The 16,280-nt window shown below is 39.7% G+C and overlaps 1 protein-coding gene across 3 annotated transcripts; it reads left to right on the plus strand.

Annotated features, from left to right (window-relative positions):
* Window positions 1-7,190: 7,190 nt before the first annotated feature.
* LOC142390410 (uncharacterized) lies at window positions 7,191-11,129 on the plus strand. Of its 3 annotated transcripts, XM_075475823.1 has the most exons (7): window positions 7,191-7,410; window positions 8,063-8,118; window positions 8,208-8,243; window positions 8,547-8,943; window positions 9,055-9,222; window positions 9,435-9,530; window positions 10,309-11,129. In XM_075475823.1, the coding sequence occupies exons 4-7, from the start codon at window positions 8,776-8,778 to the stop codon at window positions 10,513-10,515; spliced, it is 639 nt and encodes a 212-aa protein (XP_075331938.1). In that variant the 5' UTR covers window positions 7,191-7,410; window positions 8,063-8,118; window positions 8,208-8,243; window positions 8,547-8,775; the 3' UTR covers window positions 10,516-11,129. The 3 variants fall into 3 exon arrangements, with proteins under 3 accessions (XP_075331938.1, XP_075331937.1, XP_075331936.1); XM_075475822.1 differs by having other exon boundaries at window positions 8,063-8,243; XM_075475821.1 differs by having other exon boundaries at window positions 8,208-8,943.
* The last annotated feature ends 5,151 nt before the right edge of the window (window positions 11,130-16,280 follow it).

Consider the following 16,280-nt stretch of genomic DNA (forward strand, 5'->3'; position numbering starts at 1 on the left):
CCTGAGGTTTCATGCCATCTGTATCCACAGTTCTGTTCTACGTACTTGCTGCTGGTGTTGTTGGTGCTGTTGTTTGTCTTCTGCAGATGCTCTTGATGATTCTTCGCCTGGTTTCCCCACAGAGGCCGTGGGATGTTTTCTGTTGAATCTTTCTACAGATAGAGCTGCTAGTTGTTTGGTTTCGTCTTGTTTTTTTTTACATTATAACAATGTGCCTCACATAACTTTGTGCTGATATTTTTAATGTTTTATTGTTCGAGTAAAATGTGTGACTGGCCCAGTCCAGGAATGAGGAATACTAAACAAAATTCCAAATTGTTCAAGGCCATATTCATTTCTGATATTATGCGAGGGAGAGCAGCTATATGAGTGCTTAACCCAGGACAGACCACTTTTCATCACAAGGTTTCCTAGTTTTGCTTTGATTATGCCATTTGTGATTTTAAAAACAAAACAAAAAAACTCTTAAATCAAATAGTACAGTGAATGTGGAACACTCTGTACCATTACACACACACACACAAAGAAGGAAACTGCGTAAAAGATGGTAGCAAAGCCTATGGCCCCACAAGATTAAATCATTGTACAGCACAGGACCATAATGTTCATCCACCTTGACATTTCTTCTATTTATTCCTTTATTTATTGCTACATCACAACCTGTAATTTAAATTGATTCTTTAAATTCAATGTTATTGAAGAACAGGAAAAGAAATTCTGGAACAGAATGTCACCTTCCAGCAGGACAAAGACCCTCAGCCTCCTGTTAAAGCAACACTCAGCAGGTTAAAGGGGGAACCTTTAAATGTGTTGGAGTGGCCAGTCAAAGCCCAGTGGCATGACTTAAAGAGTGCTGTACACCAGCAGAACTGTGGTAAGATGTGGCAAGCTCATAGAAACAACCTAAGAAACTTACAGCTGTAACTGCTGCAAAAGGTAGAACTACAAAGCACTGACTTTGAGGTGGTGGATACGGACACATCACTGTTTGGAATGTTCTCTGTTGTGACGGGTAAGAAGTCTGTTCCATAAATGCGACTGAGACCATCTTATCAAACTGTTTCTTGAAACACAGAGGGGATGCAGAATTCCACATTAATATGACTGAAAACATGTCTGCTGTAAGAACAAGCTTTGGATGAGCAGGAAGGGTCATTGTCCTGTCAGAGCAGCCACCTTTGCCAGGTCACAGTCCACCTGACTGTTAACCCTGCCCTGTTCAGAGAAGGCCTCTGCAAGGCCACATCTGTCCCCACATGGTGGTAATAATTCAACGATCTTCCCAAATTTAGTGTTGGAGTATTGAAGTCTGTGTAAGACTTTAAATGGAATAAATCCATCTTTTGAGTTTATAGAACAGCTCTGCAGGCAAGTCCCCTCATATTGGACAGAGAAACAGTCAGCTGTTTGGACCAGGCCTCTCTGAGGTGATTGTCCTGTCCTGTCTAAATTTGGGAAGATCGTTGAATTATTACCACCATGTGGTGATAGATGTGGCCTTGCAGAGGCATCACTATCACATGTATACTGCTGTCCAGCACTGAGGAGTCTTCTCTAAACAGGGCAGAGTTAAAAGTCAGGCAGACTGTGATCTGGCAAAGGTGGCTGCTCTGACAGGACACTGGGCCTCATGCAAGAACATTTTCGTATTTTTATTCTAAATTTCTCTCACTTTTTTCGTACGAAGGTCTCGTACGAACACGCCACGTCAGATTCAACAAACGCTCTTAACTTTGGAAAAAGTGTGTAAACGACCTGCGTAAATGATGAATCCCACTCGTGCGTATCTAAGTTCACGTGCACGAGGATAGTAAATTTGTATACTCCACGCCCAAAATGCTACCATATAAGGCTGTGCTTCCTCTCTCCTGTGCCAGGAAGTGTTGAGTGTGGAGTCATGAGAATGACATCAAGGCACAAAAAGAACAACTTTACGGGCTCTGAGACTGAAGTTCTGCTTTCAGAGATCCAAAAAGGAAAATCTGTCATTTTTAGCAGTGTCAGCAGTGGAATTATGGGACCTGCTAAAGCAAAGAAATGGGAAGCAATTAGGAGTGCTGTTAATACCATGTCACCGAAATAAAAAAATAAATGGTTTGATATGAAAATGGCTTAAAAAAAACATCTCGCCATGGGCAGGGGATCGATGACTGCAACTAAAGCCGTGCAATCACTTGTTGCCTCATCATGATGGCTCTTTGATGGGGTGGTCCATGAGGGGGTCTTCTGGCACCACACCTTCTGGTCTGCCTGGGCTGGTTCAGGTGGAGACCCTCGTTCATGGCGCAATATTGCCATGAACGAGGGTCTCCACCTGAACACACCCACCTGGAGACACACCCACCTGGCCTTCAGCTCAGTGCGCTCCACAGCAGCACGGGGGCTTTGATGCGTATATGTGTCTCGTGCTCCGATTATGTTTGGCAGTCCAGCCACGGCATGGAAGTCCCTCTTAATCTGTACTTGTTGGACAGCGGTGTATGGGAATCTGATGTACCATGGGTGATAAACTGATGAGAGCTTTGATGACCAAGGGGAGCGCACGACTCACAGAGGACTGGGACACCCCCGATCTGTCTCCAATCTCTCTCTGAAAGGTTCCAGTGGCCAAAAATCCAAGGGTGGTGAGGACCTGGACGTGTGGTGGAATTGGGTTTGATCGGTGTGTTTCTCTCTGGAGTTGTGGCTCTAACAAGCTGCATATTTGCAGCAGCACAGTGCTTGGGGATCTTAATCGCGATGTCAGCCATTCGTCTGTCTCCGCAGGATATCTACACGTCTCGGAACAAACGCTTTCTTCCAAGAGCCTGACGCGCTAAAGCATCCAAAAGTAGCAAGACAGCCGCTGCGCTTCCCGTTACCGATTCAAATGAACCTTCAATTAGTGCACAATTTAAGTCAAACAGAATAATGTCAGCATAATTATGGGGTATAATGTATATTCATTTATGTTTTCTTCAAAGTAATTAAATATACAATCCATTAGTCAAGCAAACTTGATTGGAATAACAGCGGACTATTTTAGGAAAGGTCCGTGTATCTTCCGATCATTCAAGTATTCCATTTAATCTGGCGAACGAAAAATGAAACGACGACTCAATATTTCGTTTTCCCGTTTTTCTGTATGACCAAAAAAATGGGAATTGGCATTTGTTTTTGTTTTTCAACACAAAACAGAACAAATAATGGACCGAGGAGAGATGCTGAAACTCGGCCTGGAAGTGTGACCTTCTCTCAGGGTGACTCTTCTCCCACCTTTAAAGACTACACATGACACATCCATCGAATCCATCGTTCGTCTGACTGCTCGCTCTCTCGCTCGTCCCAAGTAGCTTCTAGTACCACGCTCATCCACGCTGTTGGCCTTTTCCGGTTGCGCGAGCAAAGCACATTGGGAAATAGGAACCAATAATCGTAAATTACAGTAATTATTTCGTTTTTTGGTTTCCCTGTTTATTATTTGTTCTGTTTTGTGTTGAAAAACGAAAACAAATACCAATTCCCATTTTTTTGGTCATACAGAAAAACGGGAAAACGAAATATTGAGTCGTTGTTTTGTTTTTCGTTCGCCAGATTGAAAGGAATACTTGAATGATTGGAAGGTACACGGACCAGGAAACTCCTACGACAGCTCTGGATCACTCGTAAATTCTGTTTGTACCTGAAAGAAAACGTAAAATACGAAAAGATTGGTGAATGCGCAAATTCTCTTGAATCACTCGTACGGACGATTTAAGAACAAATCTGTGCGTACGAACGGTTGTTGCATGAGGCCCAATGTCTTCTGCTGCAGAAAAGGTGTAACTATGCTGGAAGTCAGATGGTTAGAATTTAGGTGTGAAAGAAGTAAATCATGGCTCTTTGAAGCTGAAGATAATATGAAAAAATATCTATTTAGAGTGTCATCTCTTTTATCAGTTTATCACTATAACTGAATAAAAAAAAGCGCTGGAAATCAAACCATCACCCTTCTGATTAGAAGACAGTGTAGGCTCCAAAGGCATCCACTGGAGCCTGCACCTTCATTTTGCCTCCAGGGAAAGGTTCCCTCTAACAGGAAGCATGGATATGATGGTTTCCAGGTCCTGTTTTCTTGTTGCTACAAGACAGGCCTGTTAAACACAATCCTGCTCATCAGCTCACTTTAATTTAGCAAGTTATACTCTTTGGCTCACAAAAAAAAAAGAATTGAAATAAAAACACTGTGTTCCGGTCTTCTTTGACAAATATTCTTTCATGATGCTCCAAATGTTTTCAGGTGGTGACAGGTCTGGACTGCAGGCAGGTCAGTCCAGCACCCACCAAAGGGATTTAGGAAAAGTCATAAATGATTAAACTGCTAGTCATACCCATCCAGTTGTTCCACTTGTTGACTCCATATTGATCGTCCAAAGCCTCTGTGTTGGACTGCTAGGCACTGCCATTGCCCTGTGCCTTGCACACTGCCATCTGGTGGATGCTCCGTGAATAGAGGGCTGTGCCGCTGTTCACATTCAAATCGGCATGCATTTGTTTGTGCATCGTGCAGCACAGTAGGAGTGTGTCAAAATTACGCCATGGACACGAGAGCAAAAAATGGATCCACAAATGCAGACTGCCAGACTGCACACACAAAGTCAAGCATATTTATTTTAAAATCTCAAAAATATATTTACAAATGTATGTATATTTGTCAGGTTCAAATACCTACAAATTTATAAAGAAGCGAGAGAGACGTTATAGGACTTTTTAACTCATGAGGAGAATCGACGAGGAGACAGCCTTCACAGCTTCGTCCTGATCAATTCTGACCATCTCCTCACGCCTCCTCTATTTTATTCAGCAAGTGGGTGTGTACAACAACTCTCAACTGAGAGGAAAGGGGGTGTCACGTTTCAACACAAATGAACAAGGCACACTTTTCTTACAACTCTTGATCAATACAACAGAGTATATTATGGGATAACTACATCACATGCATTTACAACTCAACATTTCCCTCCTTTTTATCACATAAACACTCAAATTGACATTTCAACAACGCAATTTCTTCTTGCGAGATTTCCAGCTATTTACGAGCACATACCTGCTTACACACAAAAAGAAAAGTGATTACACATAGACATGTGGATCAGAATACAAATCAAGAAGGAATGATTTCCCTTCATCATTACCATCACTCTGGTAATCAAGGAGAAGGCACATTTGAGTCAGCTGCTGCTCCGAGGGTGAAATACCAGTGGTTATTAAGACGGAATGCAACAACATCCATACAAGGTCAGAATTGCTGCAAAAACAGCAATAGATATCAACACAGATGAAATTGATGTTCTATACTTCCCAAATGCATCTATCCATGCATCCCACATGGTAGTGTCGACTCCAGAGTGCTCCTTCAGTTCAAGATTCGTAGGCCCCAATGTGATGCTGCCATCCTTTGCCGTATTATTGGGAATAAATGTGCAACATTGCTCGTCAAATATCACACACAAACCTCCCTGTTCAGCCAGCAACATGTCTAGAGCTGTACGATTTTTTGAAAGCCATAAGGGAAGTTGCAGCCAATTGTTCAGCAATTGCTTGAAACCCATGTTGTGTCATATTACCTAACCTCTGCATGTTGTAATGGATGTAATTGATTCTTTCCTAATTTTTATTAATCGTACACCACCAACAGAGATGATTCAAAACCTGCTCCCACCTGATCAACCAGTTTGTATTCATCTGGAACTCCTCTAGGAACCCCTATAGCGTGTATATTAGTCAGATCTTAAACAAGCATTTGTTTAGCTCTCCAAAATTCAAGTAAGACAGTTTTCCACCTAAGAACTAGGTCTGCAGCTGAAATAGGATAAATTGAAACATGTAACAATAAAGTAACATTTAAAGGTAACAGTAAAGTACACTGTAAGCCCGAACAGTACTACCAACTCATAACTATTACTGGCAACTAAATCAAAGTGGGCTAATTAGTTCACCCGACACTGAAACATTAAGTATTCTCAACGATTAATATCGTTTTGATTTCACAGGGCTTAGTATGTCTAAGTGAACACTATCAATTAACTTGAAAAGTCTTAGTTAACATGCGTGCGTGAGGGGACGTGACGTCTGACGTCACTACATCCAACTGTTCAAGGCTAGAGATGCTTAACTCGAATCTTTTGGGCGATCCGGGCTGATCGGATCATTTCGAGGAGGGGATTCGAGTTATACGGATCACTTGAATCACTTGAGTCACTTATTAAAAAAAAAAAAAAAAAACTTTCTGCCGTTTAGTGGCTATGCGCCTCGCCTTTTTTTGTCCCATTTATCAATTCATTTTGATAAATCAAAGAGCAGCCTACGGCTACAATTTCATTAATTTATTTTTGTCAAGTAATAATTCAACGCCATTTTATCTGAAAGCCAGACACAACAGCTAGTGTGTGCATTTACAAATAGACAAATGTGGTTGCATTAGGTGAGGCAATGCTGAGTTTAGACCTACAAGTAACCAACATGGAATGATCTTGCCCTCCCTATATCACTAAATGATTATTTTTCAACGACTGTACAAGATGCATGAAGCCACGCTAACCGAGCCTGTAGCGAGCTACAGAGGCTTCAGCAGTCAGATGGGTTGACGAGTCGACAATCCTTGCTGCTGGCAGAATCGAAACTTAAAAAGATCCGAGTTGGCATGGATCCGCTACTTGCCCGTCTGACCGCTGAATCGCTGGCTCTGGGTGACTCAGCGGTCAGACGGGCAAGTAGCGGATCCATGCAAACTCGGATCTTTTTAAGTTTCGATTCTGCCGCGTGACTCGTCTGGCCGTGAGTCACCCAGAGCCGGCATGATTCGCCAGACTGGCCCGCGAGCCGTTCGAGCAGTACGAGTCAGCGGGGATTCGTCCCGTCCGGACGGATCGCAAGTCAGGACGGATCAGTAGGGGGCATGGCTCACTTAACCGGCTCGTGACAAACGGGGCGGGAGTTAGGTTTCGTTTCACTCAGTGTGTCTGTGACTGTGTTCGTGACTGAACACCATGCTAGAGAAAGACTGTAGCCTAGTAGGCAACTAAAGAGGGAACACACACATATATATATATATTCCGGTTTAATCTTTTTTTTAATTATTTTTTTTTAAGGCGGATCAAATGCATGCCACCATCCGGTCTGCCCGGGTGACGTATTTATCCGGGTTGAAAACCGGATAACCCGGATTTTGTTACAGCTCTATTCAAGGCACGCATCAAGAAAATTCAAGATGGCTGGACCTTAGCGAGGGACGCAACGGAGCCAAGAAAGGAGAAAAAACATTTATTTTTATCAAAAAACCTGCACAACAACGCACAATTTTTCGCCGTGCTGTTGCAAAATTATATTTTATCCGTGTTTTGTGTTCCGGGGGACCCCGACTTCAGGGTTTGAACGTTTCGCGCGCATATGGTGAGTAACGTAATGTTACAAAAGTTTGGCAAAAGTTCAATAGCCTACATATACCGGTAGTTATATTTAGCTAGACGCAGTGAATGTTTGTAATGAAGTTGCATGCTACGATTCTAGACATATTTCTAACTGGTTTAAACTAACTACTTTGTAATTATCGGCAGTGTTGCTACTAGGCCTAGGTCGCTAACGTTACTTCTTTACTGTTAACAACGTAACGTTAAGGGCAGTGGTAAGAGCCGATGATACCCTAGTCCCTCATGCAGTTTACCGTTTGTCTCTATCATAAATGGTTCAGAAGTTGTTTAATGTTGTGCACGTCTACAGGATTAAAAATTGCAAGTCAACTTTAATCATCATTTACGTGCCTTTTCTCAATATTATGGACTATGAAACTTTTGGAGATTGTTTTTGAATGTAATTTCTGTGAAATTAGGAAAAAAAAATTTTATTTTTTATTATTATTTTTTTTTAATTGGTTTTCCACGATATCAGCTGATTATTTAAAATAGAACTTTGCGACTTCTGACTCATTTCGCTGGAGCGGGTCACATATGTTGAGAAGGGTTGTCTTAAAGGAGTTGCCCTCACCATTGACAAAGCAATACACTACATAATCATTTAACTATTTGTGCTCTCTGTTATGTTATAGTACCATAGAGCGGTTGGAGAAGATTGCCATTCTGAGAAACGGTGTTGGTGAATTTGGTGAGTATGTGTTATTTAAAAACACCATTTGGTTATGACGTTCAGCATGATTTAGAAATAAACTACATTTGTTTATTCTCTCCCTTCAGGATTTGTGTGACCTCTTTTGCTTGCCCCAGTTCAAGGTAAATTGATTGGAAGTGCAAGTTGTGCTCTGTATCTTTGGACATACGTGCAAAGTTATTTAGGCATTATCAGTTGCACCATAACCACTTCTCAAGAGTTAGCCCTCTACCATGTTTGTACAGTGACTGCATTTGTACTTTCCAGTCATTTAATGCAGTTAAAGCTCATTTGTCACGGTGTCACAGTGATACAGGCAGAATAAATGTGACTGATGGTTCACAGTCAGGAAGTGCATTTCTTACATGTCACTTGTGTGGCACCAAGCAGACATTTTCTGAGGCATCACTATTTTCTCATTTAAGGGGTCATTTAAGAAATCACGAGGTGGTAGTATGCCCATACAGTAACTGCAGTTTTCGCACTAAGTTGGCCAGATCTGGTTGTGCAGAAGTCTCCATCAATGCAGGCAAGAGGAGCCGAACCAACCCTGAAAATGATTATCCTCATTCCAACATCAAAAGAGCCAGAAGAGCCGAGGTGAATTTTCTGCCTAACTTCCCCAGAGGAGAGAATGAGGCAACCTTGGAGGAAATGAGAGCACAAATCAAACAGGAGACTGAAAAGACTGAGAGAGACCAGGTACTGATAGAAAAGCTTATGCAGACAACCTTTGCTCTACGCCGCCAATACATTGTTCAAGGAAGTCCACGGGTTCGGGAATTGCTAGATAACTGGCCGGGCCTGCGAATGCAGTCACAGGTAAATATATAGTATTTAATAAAAGTTATTGATATTTAACATTTCATGTAGAAAATCCCTGACAACTCACCCTTTTTTTTTTTTTACACCTAAATATTTATTTGTGTACAGGTGTTTGCAGAGTTCCATCGCATTACAAATGTGAATCTACGCAACCAGTTTTACTGTGAACTTGACCGATACACACCAAAAATAGTTGCACTGTATCAACAGAAGTCCTCAAGGACTGGAAAGGGAGCAGAAGCACTGCGAGAGATGCTAAGAATTTATGACTTGGAGGTAAGTTTATGTTTGACTTTTCCATGGGGACAATGCTGATCATATAATGTGTTATCATTACAGATTTCATATGCCTTGATAGTCAGTCATCCTGCTGAATCATAGATAGATTACTATTTTTAACATAACTAAAGCATTACATTGTTATACCAGGGACTGGGCTTGCTGGCAAAATATTTCTATAAAGGTTTTTTTCTTTTTTCTCAATCTAGGAAGAACATGACATCAACATGCGACGGAGTCTGGCTCTTCGTGCACTTCCAGTGTATCTCCAGCAGGATGACACTGAATTCTTCAAAACCTGTAACGTAAGTATTGGGGTTTCAGACGAGTATCTGCCAGTCACACACAACACACACACACACACACACACACACACACACAAACATCTGCATCCAGAGCTATGCTTCACTCTCGCACACACAGTGACTGATCTCTCTGTGCTTGGCTTGACTCTAGCTCACGTTGCTCTCTTCAGTACTCCTTAGGTTTTCTTCAGCTAGCCTCTATCTCGGTTTCTATGATATTTAAAGTTACTTAGGCTTCAATCTGCCTCCTCATGCTCCACTCCAATATCATATTTCTACATCATTATATATATATATTACGTGAAGTGAGGAAAACTTTTACTTCATGGGGTCATTTTGAGTTTCTACAACCTAATGAGTGATTATACTTTTTTTTTTTAATGTTGATCACCCTGCTAATGATCTATAGGATTGGTTTTCCCTTTCAACATGTGTAAATAGATAGTAGCAACCAATTCTTGTGAAGGTGATCCATGCATGTAGCCATGGAACTGAACCCTCCACTGTATCTAGACTATAAGATGACAGACTGAGACCCAGCATCTGATAAAATGACAGTTTCAGTCTGATGTGGAGAGGAGGAATAAGAAGAAGAAGGAGAGATGGGAAGAGGAGAAGAGGAATAAGGAGGAGAGGAAAAAGGGGAAGGGAACAATGATATTTAAAGTCACTTGGTGAACTTGTTAAGGAAGGAATAATATATTTTGGCTCTTCAAACAAGGATTGTGTCACATCCTTCTGGATTGGTCATTATAATTAATTTTCTTGTGTTTTGCAGGGTGTAGATGAGATGGAGACCACTGACACACCGCTAGCGCTTGTCTCTGTGGTCCCTGACTCCACGGGTCCCATCAGCTTCAGCCCTGAGAACATATCCATTGTGATAGAGGATGAAGTTGTTATGAGCCAGCTTCCCAGGTTGGCTGATGCATTTGTGGTGCTGCTTGGTTTAATCTATGCATTACACTTAGATTATCCAAAGTAACTCACTCACACATTCACATTCATCCAGAAAGTGCTGATGTGTCTGGATGATAACAAACCAATGAAACCATGCATATTCTCCCTGAAAAATGATTTGTTAAAGGAATGAACAAGCTGAGAAATGTGAATTCATGTCAGCAACGTTATTACAGCCATGTTCTATTGTTAATTCTTAGATTTGTCTGATATTGTAGACTGTTCAAATGTTGAAAGCACTTTTGTGTATGCCTAGTGGGCTTTTTATAATTTTAGAATGAGGTGAATTTTTTGTTTATTTTATTGTACTGCCTCCTTGACCTCATTGATCAGTATGCCCACATTTTAAATGGCAATTCAGTTATTTATTTATATTATATTTTCTTTTAATCTTTTTTTATTTGGTATGTTTGTCATTTTCCACATTTGTACAGATTTAGATGTCTATGCTGCTACTTTTATAAGATATTTTTTTATTATAGTTTGAGAAAATACAGTGCAGAGAAGGGGAAGTTTGTTCATCCCCAATGATTCAAAATGGGCTGCTAAAATATATATATTTGAAAAAAAAAAAAAAAAAGGTTCGACGCCAGGTGTTGCACTTAAAGCGATACTCCGGAGTAGATTCAACCTGGGGTCATTTGAACCGTGACATCCAGCCAAGTAGCCCACCCGCAGTTTTTCCAATCTTGGCTGAACATCAGCTGAGTTACTGAGTTATCCCGAATAGCTTCGTACAAGCGCTAATGGACCCTGGTCCGTATCTCCAAATTTACCACACTAAAATCACATGCCATGACACCAAACTTCTACAGTAGTACAAATATGGTCTGTACTCACCAAACGATGCATTTGGAAGTTTGAAAATAGTCCAGGAGTTTATTATTATCAACACAAGCCTGATGGCTTCTCTGCTGCTAAAGCTGCGTCGACGTCACTTCCTCATCTTACTTTGAAGCTCCCAGATCAAGGAAGTGACGTCGACGCAGCTTTAGCAGCAGAGAAGCCATCAGGCTTGTGTTGATAATAATAAACTCCTGGACTATTTTCAAACTTCCAAATGCATCGTTTTGTGAGTACAGACCATATTTGTACTACTGTAGAAGTTTGGTGTCATGGCATGTGATTTTAGTGTGGTAATTTTGGAGATACTGCCAGGGTCCATTAGCGCTTGTACGAAGCTATTCGGGATAACTCAGTAACTCAGCTGATGTTCAGCCAAGATTGGAAAAACTGCGGGTGGGCTACTTGGCTGGATGTCACGGTTCAAATGACCCCAGGGTGAATCTACTCCGGAGTATCACTTTAAATGTTATTTGACATTTCACAGTTTTACTAAGCCTGATATATTGTTCTGAAAAGAAAAAAATATTAAAATGTAACAGTTGTTAATGCCTTTTTTTAGAGGCTGGTTTTAAGGTGCTGTTTTATACCATAATAAATTGGAATTCTGACAGTAACACTTTAGTCAAGAACCTTTTATTGCATGGATGATGTTTCTCTTGCACAATCATACATGGTTACAGTTCTACAGTTATATGTACACAACTATAAATGCACAACTGAATTTGCACAGTTACTTTTTTGGCATGTCTTTCGGGGGCAGAACCTGTCAGAAAACGCAGGTCTCTGAAAAACAGGGCGTCTTGTACATTTTAAGCTGGCAAGTGTTAAATATTTTAAGTTCATAAGGTGTAATATTTTGAGTAGATACTATTTATATAATATACATTGTGTTCAGTTAATTTTTTCAAGTCCATGTAATTTAGTTTTTATAAGTATATTCAATCAAATCATTTAAGTGTGAAGAAGAAGTAAATTTTAAGTTAAGGAAATTTAAAAATGAATGTCAACTGAACACATATTTTTAAAGTTTAATGTAACTCAAAAAATTTATCAGGATAACTTAAAAGTTTTTATGTAATCAGTTACCACAAAATTTTTGAGTTTTCTGAACTTATTCGGGTTTACAGTGTAACATTACCACACACACCATCACATTATTTGGAAGTCTGTCAAAAACTTTGTTATCACCACACCATCACCAGATGTCGCCACGGGACATTTAGAAGTTTAAATGTAACATTAATAGTTATTCTAGTTTGACACCAATTTGTGGACATTTTACTAAACGGATTCTTTCTGTTGTTATATTTATACAGATAAAATTTTCTTGAGTTCTCTTTTTAGAAAACAAAGTTTTCTTTTTATCTTCTGGAAAAACTAATGGAAAAACAGTGTCAATTAGTGCAACTGGTGTTGCCAGGCCTAGTTTTATTCATTACATCTAGTAAACATTCAGGTGAAATTAGAGCAGAGACAACTTGGAGAATGGGTCTAAGACCCAAACATACCACACAATCTGTTTGTGTTTTAATTAGCTGCAATCTCTGTCATTAAAAACCAGTCACTCGCTATATCCCAAAAAACTCCTCTTCACTCTCTCATCAGAGAGGTCCCCAGCACCATGCAAACACACCAGCCCCCACCGGTGCAGTCAAGCTCACACCGGACAATCTGTCCTCTGTGTGTAACTTGGGGAAAAGAGTGATTTTAGTCAAATTAACAATTAAGATAATCTCATCGGCTTTCTGTTGCATTTTTATGATTAATCTGTAATGTTTAGCATAGTCAGTAGTGTTGTAAGCACTCCATCTTTACCTCTGAAACATATAAGGGGCTGAGTTGAAAAGTTATCACTGAGATCCTACTTAGAGGTAAATAGACCAAAGGAATTGTCAAGTACATCTGAGTCTTGTTTACTGTACATTCTAGATTTTCTGTCACCTGGGCTCCTAGCAGCCCCACAATTAATACACTCCACTTTAACCACATGCTTACTGAATACAGTTTTAGGATTTGGTTGTGATTGAAATCTAGATAACCCTCAATCTCAGTCTTCTGTGAGGAATGAGGGTAAGTTGTCAACTTTGATTTATTGGTCCAGATAAGACAGGGACTGAATCTGTCTCTCCTCGTCTCCAAAAGGGAGTCTTTGTAAAAACAGATCCTAGCTTCTTTCAATTTTATGGCAGTCTGCTCACGCACCTCTCCCAAAATTCTTTCACAGGTCTAAGGTTATAGTAAATTAGAACATCTCTGCTTAAACTCCTAAAAACTCTCACAAGGGCTGTGGACATCTTCACCAGAATTGAGACGATGATATGCTAATTAATATTATCCCCTTTGAAGTCTGGACTTTCCCTGTGTGTCTTGAGTTGAAACAGAGACCCACCATCTACCAAAATGACCTTTTTACAATGACCAGTGTAACCATGTGCTTCTTTCAGCTATTTTAACTGCTGTGGGGGTGGTGAGCAAAGCCTCAGTAATCAGTTATCAGCTTTTTTATTGTCTTAAATTCTAGCGTTGCTCTCATATTATCAGCTAGATTACTCTCATCATTTAATTCCCATGCATTCTAAAAATTTAGTAATTCTATATGGCCATGCCAAACAGAGTTTCACAAGGTGTCAGTCCTGAGGAACTAGTTATGTTTATACATTTTCACTAGGTCCAAACACTGTGTCCATGGTCTTCCTGTTTCCTCCATACATTTCTTTAGTCTGTTTTTAATTGTTCCATTCATCCTTTCTAATAATCCTGCACTTTGTGGATGGTACGTGCAGTGGTGTTTTAGGTCGATGTGGAACATTTGTCCAATCCTATTCATAATTTGGTTCACAAAATAAGTTCCATTATCACTATATATTCTTTCAGAAATTCCTGTTAGTTAGGATTCTTCAATGAAAAGAATTCTATCCATTTTGAACATGCATCTATGATGACTAAACAAAACCTTTTTCTCTCACTTCTATTTAATTCAATAAAATCCATATGAACTATTTGGAAGGGGTATTTAGGTTCTGGAAAGCACCTTTAGCCTGGCCTTAGACAACCACACTCTACAAATTTTTTTTTTATTATAAGTATTAAATCCATAGTAGTATATAATGTTGATGTACCTATACCACTATCCCTCCTTTTGAGACATGCGTTACGCCATGGCTCAATATTGCAGCCCAGCTGTATAGATTTTTCTCTAGGATAGGTTTTTTGTTTGTATATTTCATTTTTTTTTTTTTTTTTTTTCTCTCGTCATACATAACTTCAAAACTTCTGCTTTAAGTGGTAATTCTGGAGTTACATTTATTATTTCAATGTACCCTGCTGCTGCTGCTTTAGCCGTTTCATCAACAAATGCATTTTCTTTTGAGACAAAATCTGTGCTAGATTTATGCGCAGCGCATTTGTATACTGCTAATTTTTTGTGTTTTAGCATTTGTTAATAGTTCTGCATGTGTCACAGGTTTTCCTATAGATGTTACCATTCCTCTATTCTTTCTTTGTTTTAAAGTATGTACCGTAGCATATACATACTTGCTATCAGTATCCACAGTTACTCTTTTTATCTGTCATTAGTTTACATGCTTCAGTAAGGCCACTAATTCTGCTGCTTGCTCTGAATAATTAGATAGTAGCTGCTGTGCTTTTTAAAAAAAATATTATTATATATATTAATTGTGGTGTAACTCACCACAGCATATCCTGTTATTATATTACCCAGCACATTTTCCTAAAAAACCCATCTACAAACAATATTTCTCCATCAGCTAATGGCTGATCTTGTAGATCTGCTCTTGATTTTGCATTTTTCTCAGCTAGCTCCTGACAGTCATGATTTGTTTGCAGTTATACGACTGATACTGCATGTGGCTCTCTTAAAGTAAGTGAATGGAACAGCACTATCGTTGCACTTGTTTCTACAGTTATTAATGCAGCTTATTACAGCTCGAACACATAATGCACATGCCACAGTATCTAGTTTAGATGAAAAATAAGCCATTGGTTTCAGCTTTGCTCCATGCTGCTGTGTTAACACTGAGGTCATAAAATGACCTTTGCAGTCTACCATCTGAATAAGAGGTTTGCTGTAGTCTGGTAATGCTAATGCTGTACTGGAGACTAACACCTTTTTTTTTTTTTAATTTCGCAAATTCTTCTGGTGTCTATTTGAGGACAGAGGACATTTTCAGTGTTTCTTCATATTAGTTTATTTAAATGGTGCTGTTATTTCTGCATAATTTGGAATCCAGGCTCTGCAGTATATTTGTCAGTCCTAAGAATGACATCATTTGTTTCTTTTAATTACACGAACTTCTTGGCAACAATGTTGCCACTTTCTCTTTTGTGTCCATCTCAATAACCAAAACATCTTGTATACACATACAGAAACCATTTTCTTCTACCTTCCCCTACATACTTTTTCCATCAAAACCACTTAAACATCCTTTCAGCATTCAGCAAAGCCTAAGGGTCCGGCCTCATGGAGCCCTCTGTACGACAGCTTGATTTACAGCTCTTAAATCCTGCACCATCCTCCATCCATTAGATGAGGCCTCTTTTCTTAATACTGGTGTATTACATGGTGAATCATTACACGGAACTATAACACCTGCTTTTAGTAAATCTTCAATAACTGGTTTTATTCCATCTTTAGCATCCTGTTTTAATGGATTCTGTCTAATATCTGTTTTAGCACTCATCTGAACAGGCAGAGTTTTTCTGTTATCTGTCTAACCTCAGTCGGTCTTTGTGACCCTAATTTATGAGGGCCTCTGCTCAGGAATGCTTCATCTGAGTCACTTAAAGTCAGAGGTCTTTTTTAAAATTTTTATTTCTAATTCTATTTTTATTTTAGTCTGTAGCTATTTCTCCTGTACCCAGATCTTCCCATTTCTCATTTTTGCTTTGCTTACTGAGACATGCAATGGTCTCCACTCTCTTTTA

This window comes from Odontesthes bonariensis, chromosome 10 (genome assembly GCF_027942865.1).
Source record: "Odontesthes bonariensis isolate fOdoBon6 chromosome 10, fOdoBon6.hap1, whole genome shotgun sequence".
NCBI classification, from domain to species: domain Eukaryota; kingdom Metazoa; phylum Chordata; class Actinopteri; order Atheriniformes; family Atherinopsidae; genus Odontesthes; species Odontesthes bonariensis.